At 35.7% G+C, this 22,838-nt stretch overlaps 3 protein-coding genes and 2 non-coding genes across 7 annotated transcripts; 3 read left to right on the top strand and 2 right to left on the bottom strand.

Annotated features, from left to right (window-relative positions):
* Positions 1–241: 241 nt before the first annotated feature.
* Positions 242–14,139, bottom strand: lrsam1 (leucine rich repeat and sterile alpha motif containing 1). 2 transcript variants are annotated; one of them, XM_051110628.1, is made up of 25 exons: positions 14,086–14,139; positions 13,605–13,764; positions 13,441–13,497; positions 13,257–13,301; positions 13,094–13,171; positions 12,934–13,002; positions 12,320–12,404; positions 11,299–11,420; positions 11,091–11,181; positions 10,600–10,709; positions 10,473–10,502; positions 10,264–10,386; positions 9,660–9,799; positions 9,473–9,517; positions 8,361–8,431; positions 7,227–7,326; positions 6,874–6,961; positions 6,638–6,712; positions 5,816–5,896; positions 5,489–5,584; positions 4,411–4,509; positions 4,190–4,321; positions 4,006–4,075; positions 3,736–3,905; positions 242–2,722 (listed from the first exon to the last, which is right to left on the bottom strand). In XM_051110628.1, the coding sequence occupies exons 2-25, from the start codon at positions 13,674–13,676 to the stop codon at positions 2,600–2,602; spliced, it is 2,172 nt and encodes a 723-aa protein (XP_050966585.1). In that variant the 5' UTR covers positions 13,677–13,764; positions 14,086–14,139; the 3' UTR covers positions 242–2,599. The 2 variants fall into 2 exon arrangements, with proteins under 2 accessions (XP_050966585.1, XP_050966583.1); XM_051110626.1 differs by having other exon boundaries at positions 13,605–13,762; positions 13,975–14,132.
* Positions 14,140–14,221: 82 nt separating this feature from the next.
* On the top strand, positions 14,222–17,431 carry rpl12 (ribosomal protein L12). 2 transcript variants are annotated; one of them, XM_051111131.1, is made up of 7 exons: positions 14,222–14,385; positions 15,871–15,944; positions 16,219–16,317; positions 16,397–16,478; positions 16,858–16,944; positions 17,195–17,307; positions 17,389–17,431. In XM_051111131.1, the coding sequence occupies exons 1-7, from the start codon at positions 14,349–14,351 to the stop codon at positions 17,392–17,394; spliced, it is 498 nt and encodes a 165-aa protein (XP_050967088.1). In that variant the 5' UTR covers positions 14,222–14,348; the 3' UTR covers positions 17,395–17,431. The 2 variants fall into 2 exon arrangements, with proteins under 2 accessions (XP_050967088.1, XP_050967089.1); XM_051111132.1 differs by having other exon boundaries at positions 14,344–14,492.
* LOC127166232 (small nucleolar RNA SNORA65) lies at positions 16,017–16,146 on the top strand. The gene has a single exon (XR_007827879.1). It is a non-coding gene; the product is annotated as a small nucleolar RNA SNORA65 (small nucleolar RNA).
* On the top strand, positions 16,996–17,123 carry LOC127166231 (small nucleolar RNA SNORA65). The gene has a single exon (XR_007827878.1). It is a non-coding gene; the product is annotated as a small nucleolar RNA SNORA65 (small nucleolar RNA).
* A 1,391-nt stretch (positions 17,432–18,822) lies between the features above and the next one.
* pole3 (polymerase (DNA directed), epsilon 3 (p17 subunit)) lies at positions 18,823–21,090 on the bottom strand. Its single transcript, XM_051108865.1, has 4 exons — positions 20,655–21,090; positions 20,451–20,536; positions 20,243–20,361; positions 18,823–19,585 (listed from the first exon to the last, which is right to left on the bottom strand). Exons 1-4 carry the CDS (start codon positions 20,718–20,720, stop codon positions 19,410–19,412), a joined length of 447 nt encoding a protein of 148 aa, XP_050964822.1. The 5' UTR covers positions 20,721–21,090; the 3' UTR covers positions 18,823–19,409.
* Positions 21,091–22,838: the final 1,748 nt, after the last annotated feature.

Genomic DNA, 22,838 nt, shown 5'->3' with positions numbered 1-22,838 from the left:
TGCAAGGTGTATGTAAACTTTTGACTTCAACTGTAGGTTATATTTCTAAAAAATCTAATCTAAATCTAAATCAAGCCTGATGATCTAATGATCTTTCTGGTTTTTACATTTCAGGCATATCAGGAATTGTGGACTAATATTGATTGATCATATAAAAAAAAATTTTTATCCAAGAATTATATTTTATATATAAATAAATGTATCTAAACATTAAAAAAAATTTAAAAAGCACACTAGTACATATAGTCTGGCAGGTTTATTTTGCAGAGGTCTGACACGTGTGGTAACACTCAAAATCAACAGGCAGCATTTCGGTGTTTGTGGTTAGTTGGGTACAATTAATAAAATCTACAAAAAAAAATACATATTATGAATATGTAGAAAATATGTAATGGCAGCACATGTATGGTAAATGAATGTATCATAGAGATTCAATCTCACTTTGACATCACTGATAAGGTGCCATCTGTTCTGTATAAAATGACCACAAACTGTAACAGTTCTTCTTAAACAAAATAAGAGCAGGACTACAGTGTGTACATACGTTAATAACCCGCCATCAGAGGATAGTTTATACTATAGTAACTCCTACACATTCTACTAAACATTATTTAAATGGCAGACGCACAGCAAATAAAAGACATATTTGTCCAGTTTGATCCATACAGCGTAACTGTATCACACAAAGCACACCGATTAAAGTTTGATTTATCATGCTGATATACACTTAAAGCTCATTTGTTGAAATAAGAAATTAATATTGTTTTATTTACAGATGGAATAAGTTCTTTTTTCATTCTGTACATGTTTAGTGAGAAGCAGACTTGCATATAAGAGCACTTGGATGAAGAGAGCTTCATAGAAGTACACAGATGTAGGAAACACTATTGCGTGTGTCGCTGAAACTGGATAGTTCACTGTTAACGGACTGACAATGCATTTGTTCGGATGAATGTTTGAAGTGTTATATAGCAAGTACAGTGCCTTCAGAAAGATTTCAGCGTCAACCTATAATTTCCTATTCAGCTGTGTTGTAAAGTCAGTTCAAAACATTTAAATGTTGAAGTCTTTATAAGGCTCTCTTCTGCAAATTCTAAATTTTTTAAAGAATCGCGTTTAAAATGAAAATTAAAACTACTTAACTGTTTGAAGTATTAAAATGCTCTCTTACTGGCACCGCAGGGTAAAGGCCCGTTCACACCAAGAACATTAAGTATAAAGATAACTATAACCATAGCTATATTAGCGTCCACACCAAGGGACGGCAGCATTCTGTTTATTATACACTACCAGTCAAAGGTTTTTGAACAGTTAGATGTTTCATGTTTTTTAAATAAGTCTCTTGTGCTCATCAAGCCTGCATTTATTTGATCTAAAGTACAGCAAAAACAGTACAATATTAAAATATTTTTACTATTTAAAACAACTGTTTTCTATTTGAATGTATTTTAATGTAATTTATTCCTGTGGTCAAAGCTAAATTTGAGCTTTTATTTAGCAAAGATGCTTTAAATTGATCAAAAGTGATGATAAAGACATTTATAATGTATAATTTCAGATAAATGCTGTTCTTCTGAACTTTCTATTCCTCAAAGAAACCTGAAAAAATTCTCAGCTGTTTTCAACATAATAAAAATAATAAATGTTTTTTGAGCAGCAAATCAGAATATCAGAATGATTTCTGAAGGATCATGTGACTGGAGTAATGATGCTAAAAATTCAGATCTGAAATCACAGGAATAAATCACATTTTACAATCTAAAATATTTCAAAATTGTACTTTTTTTTTTGCTGTACTTTGGATCAAATAAATGCAGGCTTGGTGAGCAGAAGAGACTTCTTTAAAAACATTACAAATCTTACTGTAGTTATGTCTGCTGTCACCTTAAACGCTCAAGCTTATTAAAGTCAGGCAGATTCTAATTGGCTGTAAATATTTTTTATCATTCATCAGCTGTAAAAAATGATTGTGATAGTGATTCCAATGATATAGTTTCCCTGTGTTGCTATTATTATAGCTGCGGTGTGATGCCCCAGTTCTCATAAAATTACAATGATGATTAAAACTTTTAAAGGTACATCCCTGAATGATGATCATTTGGTCTTAATGTACTACGATGACACTGTCATAACATGTAGGGCATAGGGCAAACTGTGGCATGTGAACGAAGATTTAGCTTTACTATAGAGAATATGCAGATATTTCAAATGTAGTTGGGGGATGAGTTGACATTACATACAGAAGAGGCATAAGTGCTTAAAGCAGTTACATACAATGGCGATACTAAAGCTTAACAGTCATATTATTCTATCTATTCCTATAGGGTTTGAGTTAGATCAACCATTATTAAATACTTTCTTGCTGTTCATTTATTGGAATGTGACTTGCTTGTGATGAACAGTAAACCTTTATCCAACTAGACAAATGTTTTGCTGTATAATTTCCTCTTTGATTGGGTAGCTGTAGTAGAAGAAAAGATCCAGTAACTTCTAAAGTGCTTGAAGGTTCACATACTATGATTTCATGCAGCAAATAGGAGGAAGGAACAACGACAACAAATGAGGTATGATCCTGACCATGGAAGGACGCTCGCCATCTTCAGCCGTGGTAAAGACGGACGCGCTGAGATATAGACCCACGACACAGAGGGCAGGACTGCAGGGCACTGCTGCAAGTCTGACAACAGCATACGTGTCCACATGGCAGGAAGATCACCTGTGACTGTGACACAAGACAGAACAGGAGAGGGAATTAAGGTTTCTGTCAAAGCTGCTGAAAAACAAAACTTGAGCATTGTTACAAAGAATTTCTATTTCAAATCAACATTCTTTAGATGTTGATTTCAATGAATTGAAATGGTTGCACTCAGGGCTACTTGGTATTTTTAATCGCCCCCTGATATCGAGTGAAATCCATGCTGAGGAACTCCTTCAGTGGCGGTGGAATGTTTACATCCTGCCAGGATGGCATCTAGTGTTTCTTGTCTCTGCTGTTTGTAAGCTCTTTTAGTAGCTGTGGTCTACTAAAAGCCTTACATCACTTGTCTTGTTGCCCTTCGACTGAAAGTTACAACTACACAATGTAGCACTGAATCAGTATTTTATTTTCCGAGTTGTGTTGTGGTCAAATTAGCAACAGGTAGTGCCAGTAGCTCACAGAGTGCAACCATTTCTCGTCATCAAAATAGTGGCGCCCCCACTATCATTATAGTCCAAAATATGTAAAACAATGTTTTTTTTTTATACATAAATCTTAAATGGGTTTTCCACTACAGCAGAGGCATCATTTGCGTTATATGAAGCCATACAACTATTAATACCTGGGGTTCCCTTTAAAATAAACTTGAGAATTTTATATAGCTAATTGTATATTTTATTTATCAAAATAAAAGCTTAAAAGTGCAGAATGAATTGCTGACAGCTAGAGGTTTTAAATGGGTAACATTACTGCAGTCCAAATTTAAAATATCTCAAGTGTAGAAATTAGGAAGGAAGTATTGTAATTTCCCTACTGTAATGTAAAGCAAAAATAATATACATATGAAATATTCATTTTCATTTATTTTGCAGTGCAGCTGTTTTACAGTATTATACAATAATATTATTACTGCCATTGTTGTTATTATTATTACATTCTAACTTGTTCATATTGCGATATTTTAGCATCGTGAGATTTTGATATCGTTACATTCCCCATAGTATATAGATAAGAACTTTAATTATTTTTTGCCATACCTCATCTTCCATGCACACCACACACTCTGAACTGTTGAATCTATCAGGACATGGGGCAGTGGGGGTGAGGGGGGTGCTGGGGGTCAGTGGAGGAGTGAGCTGCTGTTGAAGTGGGGCACTTGGAGTGGATGGACCAGCTTCTTGCAGTTCTTTTGCTGTTCTAGGCAATGCTGAAGGGACAAACAAAAAAAAGTTATGATACCCCTCAATCACAACTTAAAAACATCACTGAACAGAATTCACGAACGTTAATAGAAAATACGTTCTTACGATCAGACAGAGTGCGTTCTCTGGCCCAGTGGAGAAGAGCTTTCTGCACGCCAACCTCATTGATCCCCAACTGTAATAACACAGAAAATATTTTATTGGGCATTAACCTCTGGTGACAAATTCTTAGAGACACATCTACTTTGAGACGCATTACTGCTAAAACACAGGAAAAAAGATGAGAGACCTTTCTAAGGTCTTTAGTAGTCATGCGTCGTAAGGCCTCAGCAGTGATTCGGTGGTGAGCTATGATTGGCAGGTAGTGTTGAGCAGAGAGTTTACACAGCAGATTCCCCAGATCCGCATCTACAGCTGCTTCCTGAGGACAAAGGAGAGGACAGTAGAGTGTCCATGAACACTTGTCATTTAAACACAGGATCATTAGGCCTGTAGGAAAGATGCTCTAACCTGCATACGCAGAGACAGAGGTTTGGCATCCAGGAGTCTCTGATATTGGATCATCCAGTAGTTCTGCTGATTGGATTCACTTTTCTGCTCCATCTCCATCTGAAGAGCAAAAAAAAAAAACCTTAGCACCACAGCTTACAAATTACAAGTCCTATGCAAAATTAATACTATGTTTCAGACTTTTTTTTTTGGACTTAGAGAAAATAGATAGATAGATAGATAGATAGATAGATAGATAGATGTTTTTTTCTCTTATATAAAAATATTTTACTTTTTTAAAGGCTAACATGTATTCTTCATTGATATACTATTTATATATATATTAATATGTGCATTATGATATTTTTCCATACACATTTAAACCAAAATTAAAATGACAATTTCAGACAATATCTATGTCTGAAATGTGTTTTTACTTTTATATGAAAAAATATTTAACTTTTTTTTATTTAAAGTTACATTTCAAACAACATCTATGTGACGTAAATGTGATTTTTGCAACAACTGAAGCAGTTTCAGTTCACCGATCCTATTGACCCTTCGCAGGGAGTTTGATAGACAGGCGATCTGACCAATCACAACACAGAATCTGACATTTTGTCCGACAAACAAACCAGACTGGAGAGTAGATTAACATTGGTGGACTTAAACTTGAAAAATGTGTATTGACGTCTTTCCACAGTTTGATGTTCATTCATGTTTATTTTGTGTTTTAACTAGTACAGAGGAAGAGATGATCGGTTCACATGCTGCTTGTACTGAGGCGCTACATCGATCTGTCACGACACATTAAAGAGCAACAAAACTGTATTTATTGTTTGAATTTCTAAAAAATGACAAAATTTGAAAGCTGAGATTATTTCATAGCAAAAGTAACCTGCTCTGTCTTGTCTGTCAGTGCACTGTCAGTTTCCTCTTTGTTCCACTATACATTTTTCATTGTGTTAGAACATGATTTGTGGCGCAAGAGAGTTATGGCTTGTCAGACATAGCAACTAAGATGAGGTAGGTCTTTGCGAAGGGTCAATTTCCAGTGTCTCTTTTGAGAAATCAAGGATGTTGGTCCAGGATCACTTACCAATACCATCCTGAGCTCCTCCTCCCTTTGGTCCTTCTGTTTGAGTAACTGCTGCAGCAGGTCGGTCAAAGCAGTCCTCTGGTCAGCCAGCACCTCCTACCACACACACACACACAGTCAATACAGTACACACACACAAAAAACCATACTCCCTGAATGCTGTGATAACTCATAGAGGTGGTGTGGGCATGATATTTAAACAGGAATGGGATGAAATGCCTAAGTAGTCTAAAGGAGAGAAGTGAAGAATCATTACTCCTCTCTACACTCCACAGCATGCTGAAGCACTGACAGGAAACCACCACATCATCTACTTCTGCTACGTACCTGCAGGTTCTCAGTGTCCAAATTCCTCCTCTTAACCTCCAGCTTTGTCAACTGCATTAACTCTGCCTCTATGAGTTTAATCTATGGATACAAGCATACAGTGGGGGTGTGAATGGCCCCATGGAGACATGATAAAACAGCCACCTTTAGGGTTCTGCATCCAATGAGAGGTGGGATGTGAGAAGCATGGGCTGACTGAAACCAAAAAAAACTTTTAATGACTAGAATGACCATTTGAAACATTATTTACTCTATCATTATATAAGCTTTGTTAATGATTATACTACCATTCAAAAGTTTGGGGTCAGTAATATTTTTCTAAGAAACAAATACATTTATTCAGCAAGGACACATTAAATGTATCAAAATCCACAGTAAATATATTTTGAATATTACAAATATTTCTATTTTAAATAAATGCTTTTCTTTACAACAAAAATACGAAGCAGCACAACTATCAATAATGATAATAAGAAATGTTTCTTGAGCATCAAATCAGCATATTTGAATGATTTCTGAAGGATCATGTGACACCAAAGCCTGGAGTAACAGATGCAGAAAATTCGGCTTTGCATCACAGAAATAAATGACATTTTTAAATACATTAAAATAGAAAGTACTGCATTTTTGGTGAGTATAAGAGACTTCTTTCAAAAAAAAACATTTACCCCAAACTTTTGAATGGTAGTGTTTATGTTAATAAATGACAGTGCTGTTATAAATAATAAATCTCCTTCAGTCAACCAGTAATATGGTTTAAATCTCTGTATCTGTGGGGTCTTATTGGCTCTTATATCCTAAAGGAAACTTTAATCAGCATACCTGATTACGGATATAAGCATGCACGCTGTCCTTCTGGAGTTGGAGGGCCTCAAAGGCAGCCTTCTGCATTTCCTCCTGCAGACAAAGAGATAATTAGGGTTAATCATTCTAGACCTACTAGACCAACAATGCACCATCTCAGTAATGTATTTTGCCTGTGGGGTGAATGGATGGATGGAGTGCAAATTAGTTTTTCATTTATGTACATTGTATGTTAGTGATTTAAATCAAGTTACCTCTTGAAGAATCTGACAAATGGCTTTGCTTTTGTCTAGCTGCTGCAAGGACAACACTTGCTCAAACTTCTTATCCATAAAGTCCAAACTAAATGAAGGATAAAAAGAGAAGGAAAAAAATAGGACAGTTTACTCTTTGTTTTTTTATTTTATTAACAAGCACCACAATGACATAGTAAGTGATTTTAAAATCAGATAATGTATCTTTAAAATCCAAACAAGTGCAGTGAGACGTATTTGAAATCCTGCCTGACCACTTGTGGTCAGATCACAGAGACAGACATTAATATCATGTGTAAATAAAGTGCCAGACAGAGTTCAAAGCCATATGTATTGGTAGGGAAATGAAGCACCTCCTGCAAGTCTCAGACACTAGAATCTGTGTCTTGGCTTCCCTGGCCTCCTGCAGTAACCTTAAAGAGTAGCTCTCTGACAGCATCCTCTGCATGGCACCTGCAAACATGTAGCCTTTTTCAGAACCACTGCAAATAGCTGAGTTTCTTTTAAACGTTATTCATTTGGGCTTTTGAGACTCTTTTACTGAAAGAGACGGTAGACAGGATCATAAAATTAGGGGGAAAGAGAGGGGAAATGGGACTGAGACCTAATAAATACACTACCAGTCAAAAATTTTTAGACAGTAAGATGTTTTTTAAGGATGTCTCTTCTGTCTGCATTTATTTGATCCAAAATACAGCAAAAGCAGTAATATTTTTATAACTGCTTTCTATTTGAATATATTGTAAAATGTCATTTATTCCTGTGATCAAAGCTAAGTTTTCAGCATAATTACTCCAGTCTTCAGTGTCACATGATCCTTCAGAAATCATTAGAATATGCTGATATTATTATTATCAATATTTAAAACAGTTGAGTACTTTTTTTCGGGATTCCAAAAATCAACATTTATCTGAAATAAAAAGTATTTGTCAGTAATTTTTTGGTGGGGGGGGGGGGAATTATAGAAATGAATAGTTTTATTTAGCAAGGATGCTTTGAAAAAAGTGATAATAAAGACATTTATATGTTACAAAAGATTTCTATTTCAGATAAATTCTGTTCTTCTGAACTTTCTATTAATCAAAGTACCTTGAAAAGGTCTATGAGCTGTTTTCAACATAATAATAATAATAATAATAATAATAATAATACATGTTTTTTGAGCAGCAAACCAGAATATTAGAACAAGAGACTGGAGTAGACTGGAGTAATGATGCAAAAACTTAGCTTTGAAATCACAGGAATAAATTAAATTTCAAAATATATTCAAACAGTTATTTTAAATAGTAAAAATATTTCAAAATGTTACTGTTTTTGTTGCTGTACTTTGGATCAAATAAATGCAGGCTTGGTGAGCTTAAGAGACTTAAAAAACATTACAAATCTTGCTGTCCAAAAACTATTGACTGGTAATGTATAACACCCCATATCTGAAACAGTAACTGTAAACCAAAAATGGAATTTTAACGATAAATTCTAAAACTCACTTGCCACTTCCTTCTTCCTAAGAGAGTTGGCTTCATCCTGTGTGATGGCAGTAAGGTGTTCCATTCGTATGCTAAAAAAAACAACAACAACAAAAATATTAATAATATATCTCTATTTAAATATCAAAGATAATTCCCAGATTTCACCATTTTGTGTGTGTGTGTAAAATCTATACACTATGGAGGACGCCTGTGTCCACCATTGAATAAAAAAAAATTAATTGTGACTTTTCATCTCGCAGTTCTGTCTTTATCAGAATTGCGTGATACAAACGCAAATCGCAATTCTGAGAAATTAAGTCAGAATTATATGATATAAACTTGTAACTGCGAGTTATAAAGTCATCTTTATCTCATAGTTTTGAGAAAAAAAGTCAGAATTGTGAGATATAAACTCACAAGTGCAAGAAAAAAAGTCAAAATTGAGTTTATTGTATTGCGTAATTCTGAGAAGTCAGAATTGTGAGATAAAAAGTTGCAATAACATGTTTTATTTTTTATTCAGTGGTAGCAATGGGCTTCCATAATATAGGGAAATTATTTTTATTTTTACTTTTTTTTTAATGTTATTAATGTTATTTTTTTAGCTAGGAAGCATTATACAGATTAGATCAAAAATGACAAAGACATTTATTATGTTACAGTAAAATCTATTTAAAATAATTTCACAATATTACTGTACTTTTAATCAAATCATGTGGCTTTGGTGAGCATATGAGGTTTCTTTTAAAGATGTAAAAATCTTACCAACCCCAAACTTCTGAACGCTAGTGCATATCCTACAAATAACAGATTCTGATACACAACTAACACCTCACTGCAGTGTTTGTGAAACCACAACTTAGAGTAGCATTTCAGATCTTTCTGACATCTCCAAAAATACCTGAATGTAACAGTAAACGTTGAATTTCAATGGGCCAAAAGCTATGTGTGCTGCAGCAGCACCACAGCAGGGGCACTGTCCAAACCGCTCAGTACTTGCACTAAATTTGGACGGAGTGTTTCTTATGTGGCGCCATTAGATAGAAAGAAATTCACTTAGCAAGAGCTGCACTGATGCCAGGAGCCCATACTCCATTAGAGTGTTCGACCCATGCATAATTTCCACTCACCGGTCTTCCTCCAGACCTTGCAGAAACTGGGCGCTCTTTGCCTGGCTATAATCAAATGAGAACACATGCGCAATAAATAACAACCCTTCAACTACACAATACTAATGGACTTAGCATGATTAAAGTGATAATGATAGCTACAGAAAAAGCAAGATATTTCAAAAATGGGTTCACATTGTACCCTCACCGTTTGTTATCAAGCAGGAGGTCAGAAATGCGAGTCATGATATTGGTCTCTGCCTGACGTACTTTATCCAGCATTTTCTGCCTCTCTGTTTCCTGGGCCTTCTGCTGCTGAGACACACCAAACTCCAACCGCTGCTGCTCCTGAGAGACAGAAAAGATGATAATAAGGTCATAATAAATGAAAACTATTAGCTAGATTAGTGTAGTAACTCTACAACCTACTGTACAATGCTTAATTTACCCTACCATTCAAAAGTTCAGTAAGTTTTTTTTAAACTAATACTTTTTGTTTCATTCAATTTTATAATGTTACAAAAGATTTCTATTTCAAATATAAATGTTTTTTTGTTTTCTTTTCATCAAAGAATCCTTGAAAACAGTCTCACATTTTCCACAACAGTGATAATAATAAGAAAATGTTTCTTGAGCACTAATTCAGCATTTTAGAATTATTTCTGAAGCATCTGAACATTGAAAAATTATATTAAAATGGAAGAAAATGTTATCTTAAATTTTAATATTTTACTTGACCAGAGAGACTTCTTTCAGGGGGAAAATGGTTGTAAAACAGGCTGCTTTTGCAATTCTACAATCAAAATGTTTACCATTTTGACAGACTGCAAGACATCCTCTTTGCGGGAGTTGTTGAGGAGGAGGAGCTGCGTGTGCTCTCTCTGTTTCTCTTCAAGATCTTTCTCAAAGATCAGCTTTTCTAGCTGTTTCTGCTCCTAGTGGAGAAACACAGAGAATGAGATGTAAATATAACTTCACTGGATGATCCAACAATAACAAAAATAAACCAAATCAAACATACCTTTTTTTTCTCATAGTCCAGGAATTTAATCTGCCGTGTCAGATAGAATATGTTACATCAACAGATCAAATGGCACACAATATTTTTGGGCAGTGTTTGAAATGGCTGATAAATCGTGATGACTGACCTGCCAGGCTATCTCCTCACCATCAACACAATCCACCTCCTGCTTCCCTCCATCATGCTCCAGCACAGGCAGGAGATACTGGGATGGTGGACAATACTCCAGACCCATCTCTAAAACCCAATTTAAAAATTTTATGAAATAACTAAACAAACCAGCTGAATACCATCTTATACCATCACGCGTGGTTACAATTTAAAGAGGTTCATGAACTGAAAAACCAAAATTCCCCTGATCTTCTGACATATAAGAGGTCACTGTACTATAAAAACATCCTGTACGTTTCAGAACTCAAAATTTTCTGCTAAGTCTAAAAACAGCTTATATTAAAGCCAGTCTGCCAAAACCTCAGGGTGGAATGTGCCACTCTGTTATGTAATAGGGTGGTTAAACACCACACCCACACAAGTCCCAGCCAGTTTGCATCTAATCAGACTGTAATAAAAGAATATTGGGTAAACCATTGCTCAGTGTCTTTGAAAACAGATCTGTACCTGAGCAGAGGTAGCGCTGCACTTCCTCTATACCGGCCGTGCACACTGACGCAGGTGGATAGCCCATAACCTGTGCATCCAGGATCAGGCTCTGCCACACACATACAAACATGAGAATGCTTTTTTAGTGGTCACATTGCCATTTGAGCTTGTACAAATATGCTCAAACATCTTTATCTTAAACAGGATTAGGATTTAAAATACTCACTTCTAAAGTGCGAACATTGGCCAGTTCTTTGGGTAATTCCCTAATGCTGTTCTCACTTATGTCCAGTGTACGCAGGCTGCTCATACGTCCCACAGCCACAGGAATCACAGTAAGGCTGTTCCCTATATCCATCAAAACATTTAGTTAATTTAATGGTTTAGGCTTTTTCACTATTTAATTTGATGTGAAATAGTGCTTAAAAGGCTTAAAATAAACTCTTTAAAAGAAAATTCAAATGACCATCACCGTATGTCATCCAAGATGTTCATGTCTTTCTTTGTTCGGTCGAAAAAAAATTACGTTTTTTTGAGGAAAACATTCCAGGATTTTTCTCCATATATTGGACTTTAATGGTGGCCAATAGGGTTAAAGGTCCAAAATGCAGTTTCAATGCAGCTTCAAAGTGCTCTACACAATCACAGCCAAGGAATAAGGGTCTTATTTAGCAAAACGATCTGTCATTTTCTAAAAAAAAAAATTAAAATGAAAAAGTATGTACTTTTAAACTACAAATGTTTGTCTTGCACTCACATTGAGTAATCACAATGGAAAGATTAGCTCTTCGTCTTCGTACTTCGGTTCAAAAAGTTAAAACTCTCATTTTCTCCTCCAACCTATAAATCGTTTGACATGGTTGCTTTATCTTTTTTTGTAAAGGGTGTTTGACTTTCTTTGCTTTGTAAACACCGGGTCATAGCTTCCGCCTACGTCACGCATGACCTTTCCAATATGACTATGTAATGTGTGAGGTTGAGCTAGTGCAAGACAAGCATTTGTTTGTTAAAACGTATATAGATTTTATTTTTTTAGAACATGACTAATTGTTTCGCTAGCTAAGACCCATATTTCTCTGCTGGGATCGCCCTTTGAAGCTGCACTGAAACTGCAGTTTGGACCTTCAACCTGTTGGCCACCATTGAAAAACTTTAATTTATTTTTAACTGAAGAAAGAAAGACACAAACATCTTTATAGGATATATTTTTTTGTGTGCAAAAACATTTATAAAAAAACAAAACAAACCTTTCACATTAAGTGTCTGTAGATGCCGTAGATCCCCTATAGAGTCCGGGAGCTGTTTTATGTGATTCTTCTCTACATTCAGCACCTTACAGAAGAAATCAAAGTTGTATGCAAGCAATAAACATGAAGGATACTAATTATCAATATAATATTGACAGAAATCTTGTATACTCATCAAAGCTGTATTTAATAAAATACACTAAAACAACAACATTGTGAAATACTATAAAACTAATATATATTTTAAATAATTTATTCCTCTGATGGCAAAGTTGAAATTTTTAACATTTTTCAGTGACTCCATCTTCAGAGTACTATTACATTTTTTAGGATTCTTTTATGAATAAAAAAATGCACTGCTTTTTACTAGAAATCTTTACTTTCACTTTTGATTAACTGAATTCATCCTTGCTAAATAAAAAATACAAATTAAAAAACAAGTAAATAAATCTGACTCCAAACATCTAACATAATACCTCCCTTGCACTACACTGTTATATACAGTAATTATGTCAACAAGTATTTTATGAATAAGCACAAACAACAGTATTCTGTTTTCAAACACCACATAAGAAACAATTCACATCAGCTTTGTTCATATACAACAAATATACCTGCAAGGACGAAAGCTGCCCAATGTCATCAGGAAGTGATGTGAGCTTATTTTCATGCAGATCTAACACCTTAAGAACGGACACGCAGAGATGATGTTACTGGACAGAAGTGTAAGGCAGTTATTTGCTTGTTAATGTTGTCAGCAACACTTTCTCTCACCTTTAGAGTTGCTAAGGCACCAATGCAGCAACTTTTAGGAACAAGTGACCTCAAGTCATTTCCACGAAGAATTAACACCTGCAATTAAAGTGGAAACTGCCGTGAAAGACCTATTCCCTCTGACCAAACGTTCAGAGAAAAACACTGCAGTAAATAGACTCACTTTCTTTTGGAGGACTTTACATATGGAGAAGGCACTGGAGGGAACCTGCACACAAGCATTGTGTAAGAACTGCTGTGATATAGATGGAAGCTCAGATATCTAGCAATGATTCATTCTATGTCTTATTCTTAGATGAACGCTTCACCAATATGTAAATAATGATATTAGGGCTTCTATAATTCACCTCTGTAAGCTCACAGGCAGAAATGTCCAGAATATCATCAGCACCTGCTTCTTTGGCCTGCACAAACATAGGCACGTGTGTTAAGATATAAAGCAGTGCACTGTAACAACAGGACGTTGCTAAAAACAAACCCTCTGACCCTCTGACAGTTACGCTAAACTCACCAAGCACAGCTGGTACTCCAGACGTTTTACAGAATCCTCACTAGGTTTCTTCTTTTTGGAGAACAGAAACATCCTGAGGCAAGTGAGATCTTGTTTGTCTAGTGAAAACCCCACAACATCCACAAAAGCCACTGGATGTTAGTGTAACACTTGATTGACTGTGGTGTTGACGTTACCAATGAAACAGAAACAGAGTAGGACAGTGTGAACAAAGTCAAGTACGATAAGAAACAAACAAATAAACACTAATATTACAAATTATAATCACTCGATATTCATAGAAATATACAAATGCCGCTTGTTTTTCATTAGACTTTCATGGATACCGAAACCTGGTTTTAAAGCCAAATAAAGCACGATATGTACATACCTTACACGAAAAGACGAATACACGCGATTAACCGTTAAATTAGCTCAATTACTTCATCAAAACATGGGTTCCTTTAAATATTGAAATATCAATTTATTTTCCGTTTTAAATAGTATACTCCCTCTCTGGCAGCACACACGCAAGGAACAACTTCTCGGATGTTGTGAATGACGTAATGCCTCGCCGCAGTGTGAAAGGTTGCTCAGTTCTCGCGATATTTCGTAGCCTTTATATTGCTGGCGCCACGGTTCATCGGCCTTTTCCATTTTCACTTTGTGGTGAAGGTGCAACACTTTTCGGTCGTCCCGAATCCGGGTTCATCCGACACCCTCACCAACTCAAATCGAGCTGAGCTCAACATCGTCTGATACAACATGCCTCCTAAATTCGACCCCAACGAGATTAAAATTGGTATGTGTGTGGAATACGGTAACCGTTTGACGGATTTTTGATTAGGTCTGAGCGGCCATGTCTGCGCCTTGGCCTCTCGCGTGCTGGAGCTAAAAATGAGTAGAAAGGTAAAACTACAAAAGGCTACTTAACGGTTTGGTTTATTTGAACTATTTTAAACGGAATATGTGTACATGCAAGATAATAGAAAAACAAATATTTGTAGTTTAACCTAAAGGCGTGGAATTTAATTGCTATCTTTGAGGAATACTACCTGCAGCTTCTCCGTGCGTTTTGGGCGATTCGGTTAGAATAAATATAACTTACATGTTATAAAATCCCATTTTCTTGCTGTAGTTTCGCAGCACTCGGGATAGAAAGATTGTGAGCGTCCACGTGCTGCTGTAACTGCGTCTAGCACGTGAACATCACGGAGCTGTAGCATCCTACTCGGTTTTTTTTTTTTTTTTTTTTTTTTTTGTTTGTTGTTGTTGTTTTTTTTTTTTTCCGGCTGGACCGAAAACAGCACGGCTTTAAGAATTTTCTTATGGTTCACCAAGCCTGCATTCATTTGATCCAAAACAGCAAAAGTAATGCTGTGAATTTTTACCATTTAAAATAACGGTTTTCTAGTTGAATGTGTTTTATATAAATTGTAATTTATTGTGATCAAAGCTAAATTTTCAGCGTCATTTCTCCAGTCTTCAGTGTCACATGATCCTCAGAAAACATTTTTAAGATTTAAAACAACTGAGTGCTTTATTTTATTTTATGTATTTTAGAATTTACTGACTAGAGAGACCCAAAGATCAGCATTTATCTGCAATGAAAAGCTTTTGTAACGTTTTTTAAAAACTTGGAGTCAGTATATTTTTCTTCTTTTGGGAAAGAAATTACAAAATTTCCAGGTAAATGCTTTTCTTCTGAACTATTCATCAAATGGGCCTGAAAAAATCTACTCCACTGTTTTCAGAATAATAATAAAGATGTCTGTTGAGCAGCAAATCAGAATATTAGAATGATTTCGGAAGGATCTGGTGACTGGTGTAATGATGCTAAAATTCAGCTTTTAAATCACAAATTACATTTTAAAATGTATTCAAATAAAAGTTATTTTAAATGTATAATATAGTAATGAAGTATAATAATATAAGGAATTTTTGCTTTAATTTGGATCAAATAAATGCAGGCTTGGTTGGCAGAAAAGAGGCTACTTAAAAAAAAAAAAAAATCTCTTCCTGTTGAACTTCAAAAGCGTTTGATTGGTAATGTATATAGTTGGAAATGTTTTGGCACAAAAAGTGGCAAGTGTGCAAAAGTTTAGTTCCAACTAGCCTCAACACACCTGCCTAAACCTTGCATTAAGGTCAGCTTCAGTGAATGATGCTCAATGCTGGATCAAGTGTTTTGATTTATTTTAGATTTTTAGAAATTCTCTGAAAGTAATAATTCAAGCAAGTAAGAAGGAGAAAAAAAAAAAATCACACTAACTCTTTTCTCTTTCAGTGTACATGAGGTGCACAGGTGGAGAGGTTGGTGCCACTTCCTCGCTGGCCCCCAAAATTGGACCTTTGGGTCTTGTAAGTACAGCCATCTTGATTTGATCCTAGCCAGTCTTGTTTGATCCCATTCGCTTTATCATAAACTAGCCTCCTGCCACAGTCCTAGTCTTTAAAAGTGACTTTGAACAGTCCAGTGGAGGCTTATAGTGACCCAGCTTTAGGAAGCAGGGGTGCCCCAACCTAATGGACAACTCTCTGCGCCGAAAGGCTTGGAACAAACAGACTACATCACAGCATGTTGGCTCTCTTCCATGCTGTATGCTCATCTTTCGTTCTCCGTTCTTTCCCTCAGTCCCCTAAAAAGGTGGGTGATGACATCGCAAAGGCCACCAGTGACTGGAAGGGCCTGCGAATCACTGTGAAGCTGACCATCCAGAACAGACAAGCAGCGGTGAGTACTTGAAATGTTTCACCCTCTGTTTCGGGTGTTGCGGTCATCTAGATGCTTACGGGTTTTGTTGTTGCTCCAGATTGAAGTGGTGCCATCAGCCTCTGCCCTCATCATCAAGGCGCTGAAGGAACCTCCCCGTGACAGGAAGAAGGTCAAGAACAGTAAGTAGCTTTTTACCCCAATACTTTCCCACTGTCCTTGTCTGTAAAAGTGACTGTGTAATGCCAATGGAAGGCTTATAGTGACCCAGCACTAGGAAACTGGGCTGTTATGACTCTTTTGAAAGCTCTGGAACCATTTCCATTTGTGTGTGTGTTGTGTGTTTTCTTTTTTTTTTTTTTTTTTTTTTTTTTTTTTTTTCTTCTCTCTCTCTCTCTCTCTCTCCAAAGAGTTAACAGCAAAATTTGATTTGAGTGATTTGTGCTTAACATTTTAATGTCACCAAACCCAGACTTATGGAACGTAATGTACATTTGTATGTGTGACTACAGTATTCTATATGTCCTGACGTTTGTATCCTGTCTCCCTTTTCTCTTATAGTTAAGCACTCTGGAAGCGTTACTTTCGATGAGATCGTCGGCATTGCTCGTGTCATGAGGCCACGATCCATTGCCAGGGAACTTAGTGGTACGTATTTAAGAATTTCTGCATCTGGGATCAATATTTATCAATCAGCCTCCCGCCACTGTGCTAGTCTGTCAAAGAGGACTGTGTACTGTCCAGAGGAGGCTAATAATAACCCAGCTTTAGGAAGCAGGAATACTCAACTCAGTGGGTAATCCTGTGCCAAAAAGTATGGAACATGTATTATAACCATGTATGAATGAATCTTGATTTTGACGACGGTACAAACTGAACTTGTCCTTTTGTCTCTTAGGTACCATTAAGGAGATTCTTGGCACAGCTCAGTCTGTGGGCTGCACCATTGATGGTCGCCCTCCCCATGATGTCATTGATGACATCAATGCTGGCAAAGTTGAATGCCCATCTGTAAGTATTAAATCCTATTATGTTTTGGAATTTATTTATATTACTTGCTGGTTTCAACTGTACTTTTTTTCTTTCTTGCAGGAGTGAAAAGAGGATTGAAGACAAAATAAAAACCTTAAAATAAGTCCAAGCGTTTTGATTTCTTTCAGCAGATCTCAAACAGGAGGCTTAATAAAATGCCATGTAAATGGAGTTTGTGTTTCGGGGGGGAATCTGAGATTCATTGAATCACAAGTAAACTTGAACAAACTTGAAACTTGATCTTAGATGTTTAACAAGATGTTTATCTACTGAAACCAACAATATATAAAATATCAGTAGGCCTTATACATATAATTGTCATTTAGTGGGTAGTTGCAATTGGGAGGTGGCTGTCCTTAACCCTAATCTCTAAATTTCAGCATGAAAATGGTTTTGAAATAATCTTTGCATTTTATTCAATTCTTTTTGATTATTTTTGTTTTTTATATATATATATATATATAATTTTTTTTTTTTTTTTTTATTATTATTATTTTTATTTATTTATTTTTTTTGTCCTGCATTTTTATGTCATTACTAGTGCATGTTTTAGTCCACTGACTGAGACAGATTTTAAAAAAATCCCTACATTTATGATCAGGAAATATTCCTGTATCCCTCTCTCTCATAGCTACATGGTGAATAGATAGCCCCCCCCCCCAACATTTTGAGGTAAATGTGCTCATATGTTTGTAACTTGTCATGAATATGAATGTCACTACCAAACACCATTTTTCTATAATAACATGGGTTACTCCATAACATTGTTTTTGTGTGTACAACTTAAGAGCTGTGCTAGCTAATGTGGTGATTAGCATCTTTGAGCTAGGTGCAAAAGTATCTAAAATTGTCACCACTGAAACATTTGAAGTTTTGGTAGTGATATCTTTTTTTTTTTTCATGTTATCCCATAAAATTGTCACTACTGTAACAGTCACAACCAAAATCTGTTGCCATTGTTTCAGTAGTGATAAAAGCTTTTGGCCATTATCTGGGGGAAATCAAAAATTTAGTACAGTTATGCAAATTTTTTTTTGTTTTAGTAGTGTTTCAGTATGCAAGTTACAATTCTGTAATGTGATGTGGTCCCTTGCCAAAACATTACCATCACTACTGAAACATGGGATGTTTTGTCAAAAATAAGCTCAGTATGATGAACTTTTTCCCTTGTACAAAGAAAATTATATATTATAAAATTATATATATTATATATTAGATTATATATTGGGGTTTCGGTAGTTGAAAATTTGGGGAGAGAATTCCAGAAAATACTCCAGAATACAATAAGAATTAACTGCACAATTACAGTAAATGTGTACTTTGGATATTGTACAATTTGCATACATACAAAATTTGAGGAAAAAAATATTTTTTTCCAAGATTTTCCAACTCTGTCTTTGAACCAATTCTATAGAATGGCCCATATGTTATTATATTTAGTGGCCACCATTATTTTGAAGCTTTTGGCTTTTTTGCAACATGACATTAAGCATATTGACAAGTAGAAGCTATTATAATTATTTATTTGAAAAAATAGCTAACATATACTCAAATATTCCCAAGTTGTACAAAGAGTCAATACAAAAGTATATAAGCTTAGGTAAGTATTGCTGGCGTAAAACAAAAGCCTGACATTTAAAACAGGAAAAAAATGCAGCATAGTATAAATGTTTCACAACAGCTGAACTTTGTTTACAAAATGTTTAAGTACTTCAAGCTGCTCAACTTTTATTTATCATTCAAAATCATTAACATCCATCACATTTTTCCTATTCTTGACTCGTTTAAGAGCAAGTTATTTGCTTAAAATCCTATGGCCACTACTGTGTTATATATAACTGATTAAAGTGAATTTGAATGGACAAAGTACAGTGTCTCTTAAAATATAGCCCAGTGTATTGAAAGGAGCTCTCCGCAGGAATGTTGCCACAGTTGTTTTTGTACAGTTGCTCAATTTTATAAAGTGAAACATTTATATTCAGTACCATAGGCCTGTCCTTGTCCCACTATTAATGTGGAAACTATCATTTGCCATGGTTGATGGAAACCAGGATGGACTGAACAAACAATCCTGCGTCTCCTCAGTTCTCCACATCCTCCTCCTCTCCTTCATTCTCTCCCTCCTGCTCATCATCCATATGCTCGTCTTCCTCTTCATCTCTGCTCTTGTCATTCTCATCTGTGCTGTTCTTCTTCTCCTTGTCCTTACGTTTTTGCTCAGATGCCTCCTTCTTGCCTTTTTGACCTTTCTTGTAGGCTGGTAAATAAAAGCACAACATCAGCACATAAACCAGTTATAAATATCAGATGCTTTTATGAATTCGCTCATATCTGGTTTCGGTTTGACGACACGTCATCAATCGGCCATATTGGCGGCACTGAACGTAAACAATGCCACTGAATGAAACGAAACTCATATTTTGGGCTGTACTAATCGGTTGGAATAGGAAAACATTCGGAGTACTATAGACTGCCAAGAGTTATAACAATTCAAGGAGAAAAGTGCAAAAAAACTGTCTGAGGAACAAAAGGCGTTCATGGTTGGCCAAACTGAACCAGGATTTCCAGGGCAAAAATCTTGACAACATTCATGTTTGTTCTTATTTCCGGTAGGTGAAATATTAGACTAATATGTTTATTAATACTCCTTGTACATATTTTTACCACCTATTAACTTTAGTTGGTCAAAATATTGCACACTTTTCTGGTCACCAAGTCCTTTTCTATATGATTTAGCAGGCTCCACTCATTTTTTTCATGGTTTAGACAGCATAAATTAGCAGCACAACATATTCAGTAGTACATTAACCGTGCAATCCATGCTGTTGTTTACATCCGAGTATCTCCAATATGACCGCGCATCTGGGTAACTGACCAAATCGTGACATAAAAGCAAACCCTCTACAGCATTTACCTTCAAGTGCTTCCCGCAAGGGTTGCAAGAAACGCTCAAACTCCATCTCCTCCATAGCTGACATCACATCTCCAGCATTGAGTGTCTTCCTCTTTGCTTTCATAGCAAAATTGTTTGCACTGGTGTCAAGAAAACAGTGGAGATTACATTTGGGTAGGTTGCCAAAGCTGAATTTCTGATACGAAGAAAAACAAATCCTCATACTTACCAAGATGTTGCATAGAGAACGAAAACACTGGCTGCTTGAGATATGGCTCTTCTTGCTTCCTTAGACACGTTAACTCCGTCTGGCAACTAAACACAAGGAAAACAAGTTGACTGCATACTAACAAACTATATAATATAAGTGACCAAAAGAGCCAATGTACGTAAAGCTTATGGATAATATTACTAGCTGTGTGATGACACTTACTGCCTCTTTTATAATCCTCGTGATGACAGCATTGGGAAGATTGAGGTCCTCTGGTCTCTCAGCCATTACGCTGAATGCACACTTAAGACAGATGCAACACGACGATGTGATGTGTTTGTTTTATATGAACCGATGTGCGTCGATCAACATGCGTGATCAGATGTCAAATTGAACAACCGCGATAACTTTTGTGTTAGCTTAACGTTAGCCGTATTTCTTATCTGAGGGCGATCTGACACCAACTACAATTTAAAACGATTGAAGTGCGTTAAATAACGAATTTCGTTACCTTAAATATGTTTTAGATGTTTGATTAAATGATTTATCTGCTAATTAAATCTTTACAGCGTAAGCGAATACGAACAAAAGCTAGTGTGCTTCTGTTCTGCAGCCCGCTTGATCATCCAAACACATGCGTTAACCTTTCACCTCTCACCGCTCAGCCCCGCCAACCAATAAGTTAGCCGTTCCGTTATGACGTCAGTTTGTAGGCAATCTTGGAATATACGTCAGATTTGTTCGCGTATTAATTGATACTTTCACGTTTTACCGCCGACTTAAATTGCACAAAATACATCAAATGTGAATTTTAAAGCCGCTTTCTTTTTTTTTTTTAAAAAATCGGTAACTGCTACGACGGTTTACATCCTGCTGGTAGTTGTAGTTCTGTCAGTGTGTAGTCCTTATTTAGCAACATAAGCCAAAACAATCACACTAGTTTAGTCATAAATTGAACATTTTTATTCTAAGAAATTCCCAGTGAGTCTCTTAGTATTTCTTAGAACACCTCAGTATTTATTGTCTTCTGGGTTTTCCCTTTATTTTTCTAGAAAATTATGACGAATTGCGCATGGGTTTTTCGGTATGAAAAAATGCCTGGTTTATCAAAGTAAAACGATTTCATTTGGCGCGTGGGCTGTTGTTTTTGGGCCACTCAGCACCATTTAAATGGCAATTTAATTTATCTTCATCACAGATCGTGTGAAGTATAAACTCACAACTTCTCTTTACAATTCGCACTCTTGCTCATCTTATCGCAAAACAAGTCCACATGAATAATGTGTTTATTTTCATATTAATGGGACTTTCTGAAGCATGTGCAGTCGTCACGTAGCAATACAGCGCAACTGCTCAATTTACACGGAATGTATATTGTAGTAATTTCATGGTCTTGCAAGCGCGTTTGCTAATGTTCTCAGATCATCTCCATTTATAGCATATGTTTTAAATGTTTGAGCGTATTGTAGGCGTGAGAATGAATGTGAAATGTGCACTGCTTCGCTGGATCAGAAGCAAACAATGGAAAAAGTTACTATTTCAGAAGTTTTTTTTTCCGTTGCAAATTTTCCTGATTTGCCTAATTTATATATATATATATATATATATATATATATATATATATATATATATTTAAAAGTCATAGGAAAGACTTAAGTAATAATAATAATAATAATACTTAAGCAAACTTTTCTTCTCTTCATGTGTGGTCCTTCTGAAATAGTAGTTTTGGATTTATAACAAATTGCATGTAGATTTTTCCATAATGAACAGAGCCATAAAAGTGAACTGCTGGTGGGTGTGGTTTGTTTACACCTCCATCAAGCTTTAATGTTTGCCATGCAATTGTGTCACCCTCAATTGTGGTAAATGGCAAAGATTTTCCAAGCCATTTTTTCCCCCTTACTTTGATTTTCATCAAATGTGTTGAGGTTAGCTTCATTAGCTCACAAAGCAATTGACATTTAACACCATCTTGTCTTTTTATAGAGATTGGTAACATTTCATTCTTTTTCTTCACCCTCTGGCAATGATGTCATTCAAATGCTCACACTTTTAATGACATCTTTAGCTCTGAATATGGCTGCAGTTTATCATAGGCCTACTAGCTTGTGAACTAAGAGTAGGTTTGGAGTTTTGATTAATTAGGATAAACCAAACTAATAACAGGGATCTAACGAAGGGCATCACATTTGACAACGTTATTCTGAGTCTCAAATGAGTCAAAGTTTTGTCTTTTTGATATTTCAGTTAGCCCCATTATGGAAAGAGCCTGTATTTTCCTTTATGTCAGCTCTCTTTATTAATGGGAAATCATTACACTCTAAAAAATACTGGGTTATTTTTTTGCTGAACTGTTGGGTCATTTTATTGGGTTGTTTTTAATATTTGTATTCAGGTGCTGGG

Source organism: Labeo rohita, chromosome 5 (genome assembly GCF_022985175.1).
Source record: "Labeo rohita strain BAU-BD-2019 chromosome 5, IGBB_LRoh.1.0, whole genome shotgun sequence".
Lineage (NCBI taxonomy): Eukaryota > Metazoa > Chordata > Actinopteri > Cypriniformes > Cyprinidae > Labeo > Labeo rohita.
This window is presented reverse-complemented; position numbering and strand designations above follow the sequence as displayed.

Excerpts from the sequence above, each read along its gene's own strand:
- pole3 (XM_051108865.1), bottom strand. The coding sequence starts at position 20,720 with ATGGCTGAGAGACCAGAGGACCTCAATCTTCCCAATGCTGTCATCACG. Across the intron at positions 20,537-20,654 it reads CGAGGATTATAAAAGAGGCA|TTGCCAGACGGAGTTAACGT; the intron begins GTAAGTGTCATC and ends CCTTGTGTTTAG. Across the intron at positions 20,362-20,450 it reads GTTCTCTATGCAACATCTTG|TGCAAACAATTTTGCTATGA; the intron begins GTAAGTATGAGG and ends TCTTGACACCAG.
- lrsam1 (XM_051110628.1), bottom strand. The coding sequence starts at position 13,676 with ATGTTTCTGTTCTCCAAAAAGAAGAAACCTAGTGAGGATTCTGTAAAA. Across the intron at positions 12,405-12,933 it reads GGCAGCTTTCGTCCTTGCAG|GTGCTGAATGTAGAGAAGAA; the intron begins GTATATTTGTTG and ends TTCTTCTGTAAG. Across the intron at positions 9,800-10,263 it reads TCTTGCAGTCTGTCAAAATG|GAGCAGCAGCGGTTGGAGTT; the intron begins GTAAACATTTTG and ends TCTGTCTCTCAG.
- rpl12 (XM_051111131.1), top strand. The coding sequence starts at position 14,349 with ATGCCTCCTAAATTCGACCCCAACGAGATTAAAATTG. Across the intron at positions 14,386-15,870 it reads CCCCAACGAGATTAAAATTG|TGTACATGAGGTGCACAGGT; the intron begins GTATGTGTGTGG and ends TTTCTCTTTCAG. Across the intron at positions 16,479-16,857 it reads CAGGAAGAAGGTCAAGAACA|TTAAGCACTCTGGAAGCGTT; the intron begins GTAAGTAGCTTT and ends TTTCTCTTATAG.